We start from the raw sequence: 18,727 nt of genomic DNA, 5'->3' as shown, positions 1-18,727 counted from the left end.
GTGAGCCAAGTGTCACAGTTTGTGGAATTAATTCAGTCATTCATGCGTGGTGAAATATGGAATGGGGGCGTGTATTCTGACCCTGTTCAATTTGTTTCAGTTATCGGCAGGGGAGGTGAGCAGATTTCACGGATTCAAGCAGAATCTGGTTGCAAAATTCAGATTGCTTCAGGTAAGGGCTTTTTAAAAATAGATACCAATTTTATAGAAATCAGTATTTTACAAACATTTCCAGGTTCGGTACTTTGCTTGTTGCTTGGGTAAGTATATGCGATTGGTGTTTTCCTTGCACTTCGGGAGTTGGACTCCTAAATGAGAACCAGAAGGATCAGAGCAAAGGTGGGCCCGGAGATAAAGCCTCGTATCTGGCTTCTGGGGTAAACTCTCCCTCAGCTCTGTGGCCAGACATGGCCCCTTCCCAAACACCTGCCACTCTAGGACCTATGTTTTCTGCACCAGAATGTTATGCCAGACATAGTGGCATAGTGGGGCCTGTAGGAATCCTACGATTTTGGGGTCACTCCTTGACTGTGTGCATCAGGAGAGCCTCCCCTGGATGAGACTGTCCCTTCCCTTTGTGGGAAGAGGATAGCTGGGGGTCCTGGCTGGATTAGCACTCACTGAACATGTTTTCCAACCTTTCCTAGCTGGGTTCATTTTGACCATGCAATATGGAGAGAGATGGAGTGAAGAACAGTTTTTTATTTTATTTATGGTTTTGTCATCTAATTTGAGCTTGACCTCTTTCCATTGCAAAGGAAGGGGTTTGAAGGACATTTGACTAGAAAAATGTTTGTCCTTTTAAAAGAGACGTATTACAGTGTCTTGAAGGCAGTAACTCCCGTTAGCTGTTTCTCTTTCATTTTTTTGAGGAAGGATTTTGAGAAGCAAATTTTTTAGGAACAAAATGAGGCATCGTGTGGTGTTAGAAAGTAACGTGTTTCTCTCGTTCAATGGCCTAGTTCCACATAGATGTCACTGATCTCTTGGGACACTCATGCCATAACTGGTATGTCCTGATATATGTGTCATGAAGTTCCTTCCTAGTGTGCTAGCTTGTGTGCCGTGTGCAGAGACATCACCATTGAGCTGCAAATGGAGAAACTGAGGAATAGCACGATAAAGGGACTGAAACAATTACTAGCGTGTGAATGGCTCAGAAGTGAAGCTGAGACGGGTAATCAGGACCAACTCACAGATCCTGTCACGTCCTTCTAGCTTCCCCTGTGGGACTTGTTTCTGCTTCGAGAACCCAGGGTGAAGCTACCAGCTTCACATTCTGTCCACAAGCGGAAGCAAACTGTCTTTTTCTGGGAGCCTGGGCCTCTGCGGGGCTGGCGCAGGCAGCAGCCCTAGAGAGAGTCTGTACAGAGGCAGAGGTGCATGTGCCCGGTGCCCACCAACACCCCTCATCTTCTTGATTCTTCTTATAGAGAGTTCTGGGATTCCAGAGAGGCCCTGTGTACTTACCGGAACCCCAGAAAGTATTGAGTAAGTTTATTTTATTTACTTTTTCTTTCACTCTTCTTCCTCCTTCCCCAAATGGGGAGAAATGGAAGGGCAACACTGTTACTGAACACTGTGAATCTGTGCTGCAGTCTGGCCACACAGGCAGATAATTCCACAGGAAAAAATCTGGGAGGTTACTGTGCCAGGGGATTTTGTTACCTTAAGTACACGAGATATCGCCTTCGTTCTAAACCCCACAGCTGTCATAACTTCTCCTTCAAACCAGGGTCTCAGGAGTGTACATTCACCCCACCTGAATGCTCTAATCAACTTACTTCTTCCTTGTTAACACTTCCTTTACCTGAGCAGGTCTGGATTAGTAAGCCAGTCAGTTGGTGAGCTACTGAGAATCCTGGTACCAGGTCTTTTGGCTGGAGGCTGATCCCGTTACCCTTCTGATATTTGTGAACCAAATGAGTCAACTCTTCATGACCTTTGCTCTACTCAGAGGGCCGTATGGACTGGCCAGAGGATGTCTTGACTTTTGGCGCCCTTGCAACAGCCTTAAGACTAACATTGCTTTCCTACCCTATTACTCACAAACTCAGAACCTTATACCAGGTGCAGGTGTCATAAATCCAAGAATCTCCCAGGAAAGGGAAACATACTGACTTATAGCCTGCTTGCTGTCCTTCAATCTACAGAGCAGCACTGCATTTGGGGCCAGGAGTGCTAAGATTATATCTGGCTCAATACGGGTTGTTTTATTGTTTCCATTTCTCAGGGAGTCTAGATGAGCTTAAATTCTCTTGTTCTGCCATCACATTGCAAGCAGTGAACCAGAATAAATATCGCTGGCAGGTGTGCATTACAGGGCAAGCTGGATGGTTTGCTGGAGTCAAAGCATTTTTCTTCCAACACAGGTTAATCTAGTACACAAGCAAAATATTAAAAAGCTGCTGTAACTGGGAAGATACACGAAGCTGATTCTGTACGCAAAGGCTCAAGACGACAAAAGGCCACATCTATTTCCTGCCTTTCTCTTCTTTCTTACTACTCTTCTAACCATTCCTGCTTCCTGTCTACCCAAGGACCAGAGGCAGTGGGATTATAACTTTAGGAGGAGACAAATTTCATTTTCTTCAGTGAGCAGCACAGCCAGCCTGTTCAGTAGCTGAATTCTTCTCCATTAGAGAAGCCAAAAAGCAGATCATGTGTGGCAATTTAGAGAATAAATACGAGAAATAACAGCCAGGAGAAATTCTGGTGCAGAAAAGGAAATTGGCCCAGCAGATGACTTTGGTGGTCTGGGCTGTGCTGTCGCCATGTTACAGTTGCCCTCCCCCGCTGCCCAAGAAATCAACACAATGGCAGGACATGTGACATGCAGGGTCCCAACTTGGCTGCCATGGAAAGCCCAAAGCAGGTGTCTGTGAGTGCACAGCTGCATCCAGCACCGCCTCCCCCTTTCCCACCTCTTGGAACCAAACTGGGATTCATAGCCTTAGCTTAGAAGTCATAGAGCAGTGTTGTTGGTTATGAAGAAGCAGCGTGGAGTATGGGAGTTCAGACAGTGAGTACTAATCCTTGCTTGCTTTCTTCCCATCTTTCTCATTGCTGGCTGTCTCTCCTGCCTGCGTTATTTAACAAATGTGTACTGAGTATACTCTGTGAGAAGGGTCGTGTTGGATGGGGGAACAGAGAGATGTAAAAGGATAAAAGATGGTCTCTGCCCCCAGAGCAGCTGGCATCCTAGTAGGAGACAACACCTTTGTGGAGACATAAGCATGAGCAGAGGGCAGGCTTGAAAGGGGCGGCAAGGCTCTGTGTCGCAGCGTTGGTACTATGGTGTGTGTTGCTTTTAAATTCCAGCCCAGTAGCGTGGCGGATGGCAGAGAGACCTCCGGGTTGGGGCAGGAGCTGGAGCTGGATGGAGGGCTGCCCTGACTCCCGCAGCTTTTCCCTCAGTGCTATTTCCCTGTCTTGCACACCCAGAGCCTCCATTTAATGCTGGCTCTCTTGTGGTTCTTTTCCCTCCCAAAGACAAGCCAAACGGCTCCTGGGACAGATTGTGGACCGCTGTCGAAATGGACCTGGCTTTCATAATGACATAGACAGCAACAGCACAATCCAGGAGATTCTCATTCCCGCATCTAAAGTGGGTCTGGTCATCGGCAGAGGAGGGGAAACAATCAAGCAGTTGCAGGTATGTAAGCCCGGAGCGCGGAGCACAGCGGCCGCTCTCAGCAGGTCTTCGGCTTCCTGGCCCAGAGATCTGCTCACGGCCGGCATTCCCTGACTGGGCTGGCTTTGCACAGCGTGATGCTGAGGCTTCCTTCCTCCATTTGACAGACAGCTTCTGAACGTACACCACGGCCACGCCTGATGCCAAGTATGACGCCAAGTACTGGGGCAGGCGTGCCCTATCAGGGCCCCTGTGAACTTTGAGCAGCCTTTTTGGCAGTGAGCTCTGTGAGGGCTGCTTTTATCATCAGAGGACAGCATCTCAGATAAAAGTGCAGTATTTGGAGTCAGAGGCTCAGACCCAGCATTCTTCCTCCCTCATTGATTGATCTTAAATGTGCTCATTTACTTTTTGAAGGTTCAGGGTCTTTGTGTGTCAGAAGGGGCAAGTGCCGGCCTCACTGTTGTGATGGAGCTGAAATAAAAGCCGTTCTTTTCTTCTTATGTAAGAGCCTGTTACTGAGTGAATGTTCCGTGAGCATTAGCTCCTGTTAGTGCCAGAATCGCTCTTCTGAGAGACTCGGCACCAGACACGTTTCAGAATTTGACACTCCCAGCAAGTTCTGGGGTAGTACCCTGAAATCAAATGTGTATTTCTGTAGCTAAATAGAGTGATACACTCAGAGAAAAGAAAAAAATACATTGACATGAGTTCAGTTTTGCTGCCAGATGAATTATAAATAAACTTTTCTTTCAGAAAAGGGATTTTGCAGTTGCAAGTAAAGGATTGTGGCTTCCCTTGCGTGCCATCTCATAACCCGGTCCTTGGGTCCCGGTTGTAAGGATGGTATCCTAATGTAGATTCTGAGAGTTTATCATTTGGGATCCCAGCCTCCAAGTTTTGGTCCCCCACTCATTAGCTCTGGACCTAGAGCCATTACACGCTGAAGTAGAAAGATGGCAGGACTTGACTCTCAGTTCCACGGAAGTTCTAATCACATAATGTCAGATGGAGTGTGTGCCAAGTGCCTGGCGTTCAGTAAAAGTAGCTCCTTAGTGCTTAGATACTGCAGGGACTGGAATCATTTTAGCAGATGGTTTTACATCTCGCATTTGGACGTGGTCTTACCCAACCTATATGTCTGCTGTCACAGAAGCCAGCTTCATGGCCCAGGTTGGAAGGCAGTCCCTGGTGGTAGGTGGGAGGTGGGCTTATTGTGGGTGTGACTGGATCCAATTCATGACAGTGAGGGCTGTGCCGGTGTGTGTTCCCCACAGGAGCGGACAGGAGTGAAGATGGTCATGATCCAGGATGGCCCATTGCCCACGGGAGCAGACAAGCCTCTTCGTATCACTGGAGACGCATTTAAAGTACAGGTAGGAAAGAGCCATGGGTTGGGTGAGTCCTGGCTGTGGGACTGTCACTTGGTGGTACCCTAGAGCTTTTATCTTTCTCAAGTAATTGTGAAACTGGCTGCTCCGTTATTGAAGGTAAACTGTTCTCCTCAACAAAGTTTGGTGATGAAAAGAATCTAGGTTTGTGCTGCCCAAAACCAGAGGCCTTAGCTACTTGTGGCTATTTAAATTCACTCACATTCAATAAAAACTGAGCTCTTCATGTACACTGGCCACACCTCAAATGCCCATAACACCTGAGGCTGGTGGTGACTGTTCTTGGACCGTGTGTGTGCAGAACAGTTCCGCGCTTCTGCTGGTGGCGCGGCTCAGGACGGTTGTTTTGTTTTGTTTTGTTTCCCCCGTGTCATCCTTCCAGGTGCAGTTTTGATTTGCTGACCTGTGGTCAGCTTAGATGCAGGCTGTGCTTGGCTTTTACTTGCTCATTCTCTTCTGGGCTTATTTTGCAAGCCCTTCAGCTGAGGTTGGAGGTGAGCACAGGTACCAGAGCCATCCAGGTACCTGGGCACCCTCATAGCAAGTGTCCTGGGCCCCGAGCTGCCAGGGGAGACAGCCCCACTGGCTGAAAGCAGTAAGGGGCTTGGTTTTCAATCCCCTGGGGTGGTCCTATCCTTCCAACTCTTGCTGGTAGCAGGAATTCAAGTGGGCAGAGGGTGTAAGGTTTTTGTCTGTCCTCAGTGAAACACAGATGTACTTTTTTCTGCCACCTGCAGCCTGTTTTACCATTGCCACATTCAGAGTAGCTCCAGGGTGATGCTCCTCGATGAGCCAGGCCACCATCAAGAATGGGTCTTCTCCGGGAGCACTGGGGTTTTGATCAGTGAAAGTTTCCAGTCCCTGGCAAAATATTTCTCCCAATTCTGAACCCTATCCTTCAGCTAAGCTGGTCAAGGTACACCTGTAAAATAACAGTTTTAGAACAGGAGTGAGGGCAGTGATGGGCATGCTTCTGCCTGGGGACTCCAGTCGGTGATGCGGTCCTTCACTTCCATCAGGCCAGAGTCCTCATGTGCTGTCTCCTCCAGAGCTCCCGGCCTTCTCTCAGTGTGAACAGTTGGGCATTTAAGGAACCAGATTGCCTCTTGCCTTTCCCCACCCTGCTCAGCATCCAGCGTGGGCTCCAGTACTGTGGTGGTGTCGGATCCAGGCCTGTGGCAGGCTGCGGGGGGGCCACAGAGTGCCTGCTTCTTGACTGCCTCCCTCAGAGGCCGCCTTTCTCTGTCACAGCCTTTGATGGTGTCTTTTTTAGGGAAAAACCTCAAGCAAAGAATATATCATTAATGTCCCATAAATTTGCAGGAAATAATTTTAACTTAATGGGTTTTAGTATTTTTTAAATTTTAAAACTATATTTCACTTTTTTTTTTTCATTTAGGAGATGGAGTCTGCTGTATTTAGGGCACCTATATACCTCTTCAGCCTGCCTAACGTTTTGCTGTATGTGTGTGCATATGTGTGTGTTTCTTTATCATTCAAGTGGCAGATGTTATGACTCTACCCCTAAATCCTTAAGCATGTATCTCCTAAGAATAACCAGGGCTAAGAAAACTGTACTTGTAAAACATCGTCTGGTATCCAGTACATATCCAGATTTCTCCAACTGTCCTAAGATTTAAATTGCTGACGGGTTTGTTTTGTTTCTTCCTAGACACAGTTCTCACATTCCCTTGAGTTGTAAGGTACAGTAGATCTTGAGCACAGATTCCTGTGTGGCTGGTACTGGCACGGGCTGGCCGACTTGCAGCGACAGACTTGCCAAGTGTGTGTTTTGGGGAGAAGGACACTTGAGTCTGCCTGGGATATAGTGACGTCCACAAGGAAGTCTCAGCAGGAGATTATAGAAATAAGATAGGCTTGCCCTTTTGTTGTTGTTTGTTTGTTTGTTTAAAGCAATGTATTTGGCTTTCAGCCTTTTCTTTTTAACTTACTGGAGTGCCTCTGTGATGTAAAGCCTTGGCAGAGTTCTCTGTCTCGTGGACCTGCCCTCAGTGGGCGTCTTAGACACCCCTTCCTGCTAGAAAGAAATGGCACCAAGAAACACCTAGGTCAATCCACTGTATTGATCAGAAAGAAAAAGATTTAAAAATTTAAAAACACCTAGGGGTGATAGGAATCCATTTCTGACCACACGCAGATGTGCTCACCCAACTGAGGCTTTTTATAGAAGGTGGACCCTTACCTGTGTGGACATTTGGACACATCACTTCAAATTTGATACGTGCATCCCTACATGTCCCGTAAGCAGTAAGCGAATTGTCCTAAAGCTGAGCGCCTTTAAACCCCAAGTTAAGAGGGTTTGATCTTGAAATTTCACCTGGTGGTGTATCTTTTTTCAGGAGTTTTTCTCATAATGCTTTTTGTTTGTGTTTACGCAGCAAGCAAGAGAAATGGTACTAGAGATTATCCGAGAAAAAGACCAAGCTGACTTTCGGGGTGTACGTGGTGACTTCAGCTCCCGAGTGGGAGGAGGCAGTATAGAGGTATGCTTAAATTACAGGTTAGTAGGCAAATGAGATGAGGATTAAAGTTGTAGGTCACACTTCTGTCAGCTCTTTAACCTTGAGCAAGTTAAGTTTTGTCTCAAAACCTTAAGAATTACCTCGCTTGTTAGGGTGGGTGTGAGGGTGGACTGGAACGGAATCGGCCTGCAGTGAGGGGAGCTGGCTGCATTTCAGGGCATGGGGCCGTTTCCCTTGGTTTTGAAGCTTTGCTTTAGAGGTTAACCAGTTGCCCAGGTAAAAACCAAAGTTCAGGATTTCTTGGTGATGTATATTATGATTCTATCAAACTCAGCAGCCTGTATTTATTGATGAGGTTGCAGGGGGGTCAGAGTCTGTCCTAGAAAATGAAATGTTGTGTGCGACAACATGGATGAACCTTACAAACAGTATGCTCATTGCAATAAGACGGATACAGAACAAATATTGTACGATTCCACTTACCTGAGGCACCCAAGAGGCAGATGCATAGAGGCAGAAAGTACAGTAGAAGCTATCAGATGTGGGGGGAAGGAGGAGTCATTGTTTAATGGATACAGAGTTGCTGGGGATGATGAAATGGATATGGATAGTGGTGATGGTTACACAACATTGTGAATGTTTGTAATGTCATTGAATTGTGTACTTACAAGTGGTTAAGTGATAAATATTATGTATATTTTAGCCACAATAAAAGAAAAATGAAGGAAAAAAATACACTTTAAAGAACCACTAGGGCTACGCATGGTGGTTCATGCCTGTAATCCCAGTGCTTTGAGAGGCTTAGGCAGGAGTACTACTTGAGGCCGGGAGGTTGAGATCTGTCTGGGCAATATAGCCAGACATCATCTCTACCAAAACAAAAAAAAATTATTTAAATTAGCCCGGTGTGGCACATGCCTATAGTCCCAGTTGTTCTAGAGGCTAAGGAGGGAGGCTCACTCCTCCCAGGAGATCGAGGCTGTAGTGAGCTACAGTTACGCCACTGTAATCCAGTCTGGGTAACAAGTCCAGCCTGGGTAACTGTGTGTATGGTGTGTTTATTGGAAGGCAAAAGTACTATTTTTCATCTTTTATCTATAAGGTTTATTCATTTTTATAACTATTTTGATCAAATCTCAAATTGGATGCATTTAACAGTTAAGAATGCAGTTCAACCACAATGTTATTCCTAAAAGGGAAAAATGTCCTTTATTATATCATTTCTAGGAATGCACTATAATAAAAACTAAGTTGTGTGTTAAAATATGTCCTGGGCCGGGTGTGGTGGCTCGCGCCTATAATTCTAGCACTTTGGGAGGCTGAGACAGGCAGATCACTTGAGGTCAGGAATTCAAGATCAGCCTGGCCAACATGGTGAAACCCCATCTCTACTAAAAAATACAAAAATAAGCCAGGCATGGTGGCAGGTGCCTGTAATTCCAGCTACTCAGGAGTCTGAGGCAGGGATAATTGCTTGAACCTGGGGTAGGTGGAGATTGCAGTGAGCCAAGATCGTGCCACTACAGCCTGGGCAACAGAGCGAGACTGCATCTCAAAAATAAAGTGTCCTGGCCAGGCACGGTGGCTCACGCCTGTAATCCCAGCCCTTTGGGAGGCCGAGGTGGGCGGATCACCTGAGGTCAGGAGTTCAAGACCAGCCTGGCCAACAAGGTGAAACCCCATCTCTACTAAAAATACAAAAATTAACTGAGCATAGTTGCCTGTGCCTTTTTTCTCAGCTACTCGGGAGGCTGAGGTGGGAGAATCATTGGGACCCGGGAGGCGGAGGCTACTATGAGCTGAGATTGTGCCACTGCACTCCAGGCTGGGCAACAGAGCGAGACTCAGTTTAAAAAAAAAAAAAAAAAGGGAAAAAAAGTGCCCTTTAAAAAGACAGGTTTGTGAAAAGTTCTGATGAGGTTTGGTTTCTCTGTGCCTAGGTATCTGTGCCTAGGTTTGCTGTGGGCATTGTAATAGGAAGAAACGGGGAAATGATCAAAAAGATCCAGAATGATGCTGGTGTGAGGATTCAGTTTAAACCAGGTGGGTTTGATGATTCAGAAATCCTTAGTGTTGAAAGGATGATAAAATACCTTACAAAACAAGGGCTTGGCTGTTGGTTCATGTGTGTTCACCTTTCTCGTCCTTGCAGCATTTCTGCTACCAGATTACCAATCTCAGTTTCTTTTCCCAACCTTCTTTTCCCTCCCTGGATCCCTGTCAGTCACCTTTGATTTCCAGGCCTTTCTTTTTTTTTTTTTTCCCTCCTTGGACTATATGCATAGTATGTCAGCTTTTGATTTTGCCAAGTAAAATTTAAATATATATATGTATATATATATAATTTTGATTTTATTTGAGATAATTTAAAACTACAAAGACAAAACATCTCAGAATAAAGGACAAATTTTTAAATTTTATAAATTTGCCTTAATGAGCAAACTGTTCCATGTGGTCTGAAAAGAGGAAAACGTGGCAGGCTGTTCTCTGGAAGCTGTTGCCATAGCTCTGCTCTGACTCCCTTGGCTTTTTTAAAGTCAAGTTTTGTTTCAGTTCTTTAATGATATATTTTTTAAATGGCTGTAATTGCATAAGAATTGAGCATGGACCTGAAATATGCGAAACAATATAATTACACACATTTTCCTATCAACCACATCACTCCCAAAGAGTCCCTGGAGCTGGCAGTATTCCTGTTGCCCCTTTTGGCACCGCGGGTAAGAATATTGATTGGGAATCAGATTAATCTTTGTTTCCTTCTAACGTTGGGCTTTTTTCTAATCCCCGTCTCTCACCTGGCTCCTCAGATGATGGGATTAGTCCAGAAAGAGCTGCCCAGGTCATGGGCCCTCCGGATCGGTGTCAGCACGCAGCGCACATCATCAGCGAGCTGATTCTCACAGCCCAGGTGGGTCCAGCTCTGTGGAGTGTGAGCGTTCGAGCTGCAGAAGTGGAAAGTGCTACCCAGGGCTCTCGGTGCAGCGCATAGAGCAGTCACCCGAGGCATCTCACATCACATTGTGGGAAGCCAGCAGTTTCTCTACATCCGCATCTTTCCTGTCTTCTTGGTGTTTTTTTTCTGCTCATTAATTATCATTCTGCCTTTATTGACCTCACCATCTAGATTGCCTTTACACAGTAAGTTTCTGGCTATTTAAACCAAGTGGGGAAATACCGTGGAGACTGGCCGCCAAGTTTCAAATAATCAAGTGTATCTCATGTTAAACTATGTTAGTGAAATCCAGTGTTAGTGGTAGAAAGCACTTCAGGATCTTCCAAAGTCCTAAAGCTGCCTTCATGCACTTGATTTCATTTACGTCTTCGGACTGTGAGCCAGCCTGTGTGACAGTGCTAGGAACCCCTGTAACTGATGGTAGGACTGAGGACACATTTGAGAAAGACCAGAACGGAAGAATAAAGCAAGAGACTGGAAATTATACTCCCAGCTCTGGCATCAGTCATGTGACCTTGGAGCAGCCTTTGAACCTCTGGGTCTGGTGTTCCCAGCAGCAGACTCGGGGTGCTTTGTGCCAGGCAGTGCTCTCCATGTGATCCCCTAAGAGCCATCTGGTGGTTCTTACTCAAATTACAAATGTGTAGGCCCCCACCCCAGATCTACTGAATCAGAATTTCCAGGGGAGGGTCTTGGGTCTTCACTAGAGACCCAGGCAATTCTTAGGATTAGACAAGTTTATAAAACAGCCGCTAAATCAAGCTTGTTCAGCCTGTGGGCTGCACGCAGCCCAGGAACAGCATTGAATGCAGCCCAACGCAAATTCATAAACTTTCTTAAAATGTTAAGAGATTTTTTGTGTGATTTTTTTTTTTTTTTTTAAAAGCTCATCAGCTATGATTAGTGTTAGTGTATTTTATGGGTGGCCCAGGACAAGCCTTCTTCCAGTGTGGCCCAGGGAAGCAAAAGATTGCACACCCCTGCTCTAAATGATCTCTGGCATCCTTTTTTGTAGCAAGAGTTCATGAACCTTGGCCAGGCGCCGTGGCTCACTCTTGTAATCCCAGCACTTTCGGAGGCCGAGGCAAGCGGATCACCTGAGGTCAGGAGTTCGAGACCAGCCTGACCAACATGGTGAAACCCCTGTCTCTACTGAAAATACAAAATTAGCTGGACGTGGTGGCTCACGCCTGTAATCCTAGCACTTCAGGAGACTGAGGCAGGTGGATCACCTGAGGTCAGGAGTTCAAGACCAACATGGTGAAACCCGTCCCTACTAAAAATACAAAATTAGCCAGGTGTGGTGGCACATGCCTATAGTTTCAGCTACTCAGGAGGCTGAGGCAGGAGAATCGCTTGAACCCAGGAGGCGGAGGTTGCAGGGAGCCGGGATCCCGCTTTGCACTCCAGCCTGGGCGACAAGAGCAAAAATCTCTCAAAAAAGAAAAAAAAAAAAAGTTTATGAACCTTGTGCTGCCGAGGCTGTGAGATGTTTGGGAGAAAACCTTTTCCTTGAGATCTGTGCCATGCCCAGAAAGTTGACTGTGCGCTCGTGTGCATGTGTGAACATAAATTCCTAAAATTGCCTTGTTTACTCGGCAGTTGTCTCTCATAAAAGCAGAGTGCGGGGGAAGAGCACTCCAGTTGTCTCCGCTTTCTGCTGGTTTAGATTCTGGGTAAACGTTCAGTTTACTCTTAATCAACACGAGCAGGTTTTGCCCAACATTTCTTCAGTGTGTTGAAAAGTCTGCAGCGTCTCCCTTCCATGAAATAGCTCTTAGGTTGACCAGGTTCACCCTCCACATTTAAGAGAGTTTAAATACCGCAGCTGCAGCTGAGTTTAAATGACTCAGTGGACAGCGGCTGGAATGAGACTTGCCGCCGTCTGAATGAAAGGGTTCTTCCTCTGTCAGCTGGTAGATTAGGTTGTTCTCTCTGCTGGGCGAACAGTGGGAGAATGAGTCAGAGACTTCTCCAGCCCCGCATGGGGAGGAGGCCCTGGCCGGTTCCCTCTGTTCCTCCCTTCTAAAGTAGCCCCAAATTGGTCACCCTCGAACCTGTTGCTGCTGCTGCTTGGGGGCACAACCACCAAGAAGTTTTCTAAAACTGAATAAAATCCATTTACCCTTCTTGCTGATTAGAGTGCCAGGTGTTGTGGCTGAGCAGTGCCCGGTCGGGGCGGGTCAGCAGGCTCTGCGCACCTGGCTTCCCACAGGCCCAGTATGTGTCTGCCATGGAAAAGAGGGGCCTCAGCTGCAGGGGAGAAACCGGCTCTTGATGCCTGTAGATCGGGGCCCAGTGAGGAAAGCTCCAGGGAGAAAGGCCACTGGGCTTCAGCCTTGGAGTTTGTATCTGCCTGTTTCTGTTGGGTACATTGGAGCTGTTTATGTAACCATGCGTGTTCGTCTGCACAGGCCCTCCCCGGATACACCCGTGATTGGTGTCAATACTGGCTTGAAAGAGCCCTTCAGAATGGGAAGTGTGGAAAGGTGCTAGGTTCTCACGGGTGGCATTGATTGCATCCTGTCACTTAACCTCCACCCTGGAGAAGAGGAGCAGTGGTGCTGTGGCAGTGGCAGAGGTCACGAGAGCTCTGTGATCTTTCCAGGAAAGAGACGGCTTTGGAGGCCTGGCAGCAGCCAGAGGAAGAGGTCGTGGCCGTGGCGACTGGAGCGTGGGAGCCCCTGGTGGCGTCCAGGAGATAACATACACGGTGCCAGCCGATAAGTGTGGCCTTGTCATAGGCAAAGGTAAGAGGCAGCTGGGGTTTCACATCCCCGTTCAGCTGTTTGGCTTGAGGGAAGGCAGGTCAGCGGGCCTCCAGAACCTTGGGTGAAGTCCCTTCGCTGCTGCAGGCTGGGGCTGCTGAAACCCTGCTTGGCATGGTTCTCTGAGGCTGCTGACGGGCCTGTTTTGAGGGGCAAAGTGAATTTTTTCCTGTGAATATGAAGAAGACAGCAGTAAAACCCCTTGCCTGTTGAGGGCAGCTTAACTTGGTGAAAAGATACCCTGTGCAAGGTGGGGGGCCTTTGTCAGTCGACCGATGGGTAATTAACTCACCTCAAAGGAGCTTAGAGGGACAAGGAACTTAGAGGGATGGTTGAGACAATATCCTCAGTGAAAATCCCTTCTCGACTGTATCACTTCTTTCCCTTACCAGGTTTGAGTATTTGGTCTTGATCCGCACAACAGGTGAAAATGGTTTTTATCCTTTCTGCATACTTACTGTGAGTCCCGGACTCTCTGTGGAGGGAAATAAACATTGATTTGTTCGTTTTTTCTGGGCATTTTGGAGAACATTAGGAAGAAACCCTCATTCATGGCTACTGTAGCTCCTTCCTGTCCTTCACTGAGAACCGGGAGAGAGCAGCCGTATTTCTCAGCCATTGGCAGCAGTTCATCTTGGCTGGCCCTGGGACCCAGAAAGGCTATAGAGACCAGGGCTGAGGCTGTGGGGCCTTTCCCAGTGTGGCAGTGGGCTCGGCTTCCGGGGGGCTCTGAGCCAGGCCTCACGGCCAGCGGGGCCTCCGTCGTCTCTGGGTTTCGTAGTTGCCTTCATTAGGTATTTGACAGCAGGTGGAGAGGACAGTCGCCTCTCCAGAGTTTCTCACATTTCTGTGATCACCAAATACCTCTTAGCTGCCTGAGGGGCACTCGTATTGGATAGGCAGGACTTGGGGATGCCTCACCAGCAGAGACCTCCAGAGCTGGGCAGGTGGGAGCCCCCCACACTCACGTCCCAGGAGCTGCCCTTGTCCCAGCTCACGGACACTGTGGGCTTTATGCTCTTGCAAAATGCAAGAAACTGTGTTGTCTTTTAGATGCTGAACCACTCAGAGGTGGTAGAAACAATATGGGTTTGTGTTCATCTGCCGACAGGTGTGCGGGCTGGTGAGTGTTTGGGATATCGCGGGCTGCACCAGATGCTGCCAGAAGTCTCACACTGCGCAGACCGCCAGCCTGACCGCTGTGAGACTGCAGCTAGTTGATGCCTATAGGTTGAGGATTTGCTAGATCTAGATTTCTTGGCCTTTTGCAAACCATTTTGTCAGCGAAGTTTTCATTTGCTTGTGTCTCTAAACCCTGAGTGAGCATTGTTGCCTCACCATGACAGGTTCTCACGGTGAACCCTTGGTGCTCACAGAGCAGCCCCTTGTAGTTGGTCCTTCACAGAGTCATCCTGAGTGATTCCTAGAGAACAGTGATGAGAACGAAGCAGTAACTGGTCTGTGTCCCATGCTTGAGTAGCAGCCTAAAGAGGCCTAATAAGTGTCTCGGATATGGGAGGATCTTTCTGTGTCTCACACACACATACACCCCCCGCTCGGGGCCCGTGTGAGGCCTCTCTTTTCCTTGAGATGGGCGCGCCTGGGTAAGGGAGAGAGGAGCTGCATGCAGTCAGGCCCAGCTTTCCTTGGCCTCTGGCCTGGACAGACACAGAGCCTCCCTGGCCCCTGCTGGATTTCCATGATAAACACAGCAACATTGACAGATAGCGCAGCCAGCCTGCTCTTGTCAGCCAGGCCTTTTAGCAGGTTTGATTAATTGCTTTACGATTTCACGTCCAGCCGGGGGGCCACTGGTGGGGCGCTTCTGCCCCCCATCAGGTAGAAGAATGGAGCGGGCTGCTGAATGAGTCTATAGACAGCCACCATGTGCCGAGCTAGTGACCTCATTTTGAAAGAAGATGAACTTAAATTAACTCCTTCCGGCCCCACAAGGTTTTGTGGTGCCTCCTCACCTTATTAGCATGTTCCCAAGGCCTGGGGACGAGGGTCCCAGGGCCCAGTGGGGAGGGCTGGGGCCTCGGCTGTCTGGGGACCGCAGGATTCTCAGTCGCAGACACTCATGTCTTTGTGCTTTTGCCTCCAGACCAAGTGGATCTGGGTGGAGGCTGGTAGGGTTCCCTCGAGTCTTAGGTGTGCCTGGGGAAATGGTCTCCATTTTAGTTTCTATTCTTTTTTATTTTATTATTATTATTTTTTTTTGAAATGGAGTTTCACTCTTACTGCCTAAGCTGGAGTGCAGTGTCGTGATCTCAGCTCAGCGCAACCTCCGCCTCCTGGCTTAAAGTGATTCTACTGCCTCAGCCTCCCAAGTAGCTTGGATTACAGGCATGTGCCACCACACCCAGCTAATTTTGCATTTTTAGTAGAGACGGGGTTTCTCCCTGTTGGTCAGGCTGGTCTCGAACTCCCAACCTCAGGTGATCCGCCCGCCTTGGCTTCCCAAAGTGCTGGGATTACAGGCGTGAGCCACTGCGCCTGGCCAAGTCTCTATTCTTTATTGCTCTCCAAAAACCATTGCCTTGGATCCCGCTTTTCATGGCGCAGAGAAGATAAAATCCGTGGCCTCTGAGTAAAGGGCAGAGGTAAAGGTCGCCTAGGAGGGGCTTGCACCGGCCCAGAGGAAATCAGAGCTGTGGGCGTTGGCCTGGTGTGTCCCCAGACAGGCGGGTCCTGGCCAGGATAGAAAATGCAGGGATGCTTTTCTGAATCTCCAGCAGGACTTTAAGGAAATCACAAGCACAACATTTGATTTTATTGGTTTTTTAAATTTAAAACCACCCTAAACTTAACCTCTTCTGCATGTGACCTTATCTGCATGCCATGTCTCCCAGCGTCTTTTCTCCCCTGTAAGGGTTGCCCCCGCTGCCTTCAGTAAGGACCACCTGAAGTCTCCTTCTTCATTCCTTGACCCCTATAGAGTCCTGACAAGATGCAGCTTGTGTCTGCCTTTAGCGTCCCCTCCCGACTGGCCTGATAGGCTGTTGAGACAGGGCTTTTCTGGCAGTGGGTGGAGGGAAGCTGGGAGTGTTTGGTGGATTGTGGGGATGGTGTCTTGGTGAGGTGGCACATGGCATTTAGGGCCTGTTTTGACTGTGGGCAGAGGAGGGGCCGACACTGGCCCCTGGCCTTTGCTTTTGATCACCGGGCTCACTGCTGCCCTATACCAGCTTTGGAGCAGATTACCTTTTTCTCCACTTTTCCAAACTCTGTGCTCCAAGTTACCCTTGTATTCTGGCTCCTCTTAGCAACCCTCCATCCCCCACGGAGTTGAGCAGAGCAGATCTGCAAGTTCTGTGAATTTCAGAAGAATCCAACTATTGTTACACTGCTGGAGCTTTTATTATGCAAATTTCATTAAGAGACTGAGACTCTCACAGGTTTTTGAAAGAGACCAACTAAATTTTCATTAGCCCTGCTCCACCCAGGTCTCTGTGGCCTCCACCCCATCCTTGCACTGCCTGGCTAGACCTGCCCCACCCCATGGAGGAGGCAGGGACTTGAGAAGTGACAGGGTGGGATACTGAAGGCCCGAGCGGGCTCCAGGCATGTTTGGGCCTGTGGTCTGTTTGGCCTATGGAGACAGTTGCCCACAGCCAGGCTGAAGGCCCCATTGTCACAGAGGGGCCCTTGGCTCACCATTGTTGTGCTAAGAAGGGCAGTGCCATCCCTGGCTGGGCAGGAGCCCCACAGCTGGCCCCCAGGGGTGAGCTCCATGGTGTAGACCCACGGGCCTCAGCCAGACCTGGTCACTGGGCCACTCAGGGCCTCCACATGGAGGTTTCACATGGCATCTGTGGCCTCAGCTTGGCTTTGAGAGGAAGTCCAGCTTCACTCCAAACAGCTAGTTTTGCAGGTGAGAGAGCCCTGGGTTTAGTTACAACCACTTTGGAGTAAAGAGAGAGTACTTCTCTATTGTCGGGACAAGTGCCGACATGCACAAAATCCCCCCGAGTCCTCTTCTGGAGCCAAGTGCCCAGAGCCTTGGGTTGCCACAGTAGCGGCTTACTCTTCGGTTTGTGTTCGTTCTGCTGTCCACAGGGGGTGAGAACATCAAAAGCATCAACCAGCAGTCAGGGGCGCACGTGGAGCTTCAGAGGAACCCCCCTCCCAACAGCGACCCCAACCTGCGGAGATTCACCATCAGGGGGGTTCCCCAGCAGATCGAGGTGGCCAGGCAGCTCATAGATGAGAAAGTTGGCGTACGTACAAGGTCCTTCCCCCACCTGGCTTACTCATAGCTGTTTGCTTTTGGATGTCCAAGGTACCAGCTTTTCCCGCAACCTTGCGCTGCTTGTGCCTGTGGGTTCTCACATCACTTGAGGGCAAGCCCCCTCCTGCTTTGCCGAAGGGGAGGGTCGGAGACCCAGGGAGTGCCAGAGCCAGGCCCAGAAGCAATGAAGGAAGCCTGGCAGGACTCACCAAGGCCGCAGCAGCCGAGGCCCCAGAGCCGTTCCCCTGCAGGCTTAGATGAGCAGCTGGGGCAGCAGCCTCCCCCCAGCGCTGCCCCGGGACTCCGCTGGCATTGCCCTGGCGGCCAGCCCAGCAGGCAGCTTTCATTGACTCTGGCTTTAGTTTCAGGCACCTCAAGGCAGATAAAGAAAGGGAGTGTTGATGGAGGACAGATGGGCCACTGCTCACCTCAATGGGGACGTAGAATGGCAGAAAGAGCCTTGGGCCAGCCTAAGTTGACGGGAGAGTCAAGCAGGTTGGTCCCTACCCCCAGGGTGATATACCAGGGCAGTTGTGGTGGTGCCAGGACTGGCTGTGTGGTGGTATTGGTCGCTGGAGGGCAGAAGCCATTTCTGCAGTGCAGCCTGCTGTGGGAAGGAAGGCTAGTGTGAGTGCGTAGGTGTCCTGACTTCACTCGACTCCAACCCCCCAATAGCTGGGCTTTGCCTCGGGGCGGGCCTGGGCAGAGGACAGAGGTGTGCAGCCAACAGCGGGTGAGAGCTCCCTCTGTGCCCCCACAGGGGACCAATCTCGGAGCACCTGGAGCCTTCGGACAGAGTCCCTTCAGCCAGCCACCTGCCCCACCTCATCAAAAGTGAGTCTTTTGCATCCGTCTTGCCCGGGAAAATTCCCTCGCTCCCAAGAGATCCCCTGTCCTTTCCAGCTGCTTCTAGGGAGCGCCAGCCAAGGCCTGAAGTTCTGGGCGTGGGCAGGACTCGTTTCTTTTCGTCTCACCAGTGGTTCCTCCAGCCTGTCACTCACTGACCTCCGCAGTGGGATGGGAGTCTCCCATAGGGCAGAGGGTCTTCCGTCCTGACCGCCCCCTCAGTGCCCTGTGGCTGGGGGAAGGGGCCGAGCCCTCCATGTGAGGCGCTCAGTCTGTTGTTTCTTTCACCTTTTCCCAGTACCTTTCCTCCGAGGAGCTCCGGGTGCTTCCCAAACATGGCTGCCAAGGTGAACGGGAACCCCCACAGCACCCCCGTGAGGTAGGTGACCTGCTGTGACTCAGCTGGGGATAGACGGGACTA

General features: G+C 49.2%; 1 protein-coding gene across 22 annotated transcripts in view; it reads left to right on the top strand.

The window, feature by feature from the left end:
* The window catches only part of FUBP3 (far upstream element binding protein 3), a 59,987-nt gene that overhangs the window by 34,875 nt on the left and 6,385 nt on the right, over positions 1 to 18,727 (top strand). For 21 of the 22 annotated variants that reach the window (XM_077965597.1, XM_015116533.3, XM_077965594.1 and 18 more), the window contains 11 exon segments: positions 101 to 172; positions 1,434 to 1,491; positions 3,493 to 3,655; positions 4,912 to 5,010; positions 7,425 to 7,529; positions 9,449 to 9,551; positions 10,316 to 10,416; positions 13,070 to 13,211; positions 17,289 to 17,449; positions 18,221 to 18,294; positions 18,605 to 18,685. In XM_077965597.1, coding sequence (XP_077821723.1) covers positions 101 to 172; positions 1,434 to 1,491; positions 3,493 to 3,655; positions 4,912 to 5,010; positions 7,425 to 7,529; positions 9,449 to 9,551; positions 10,316 to 10,416; positions 13,070 to 13,211; positions 17,289 to 17,449; positions 18,221 to 18,294; positions 18,605 to 18,685 — 1,159 coding nt within the window. 22 annotated transcript variants of the gene reach the window in all.

The sequence above is a fragment of the Macaca mulatta genome, chromosome 15 (assembly GCF_049350105.2).
Source record: "Macaca mulatta isolate MMU2019108-1 chromosome 15, T2T-MMU8v2.0, whole genome shotgun sequence".
NCBI classification, from domain to species: Eukaryota; Metazoa; Chordata; class Mammalia; order Primates; family Cercopithecidae; genus Macaca; species Macaca mulatta.
This window is presented reverse-complemented; position numbering and strand designations above follow the sequence as displayed.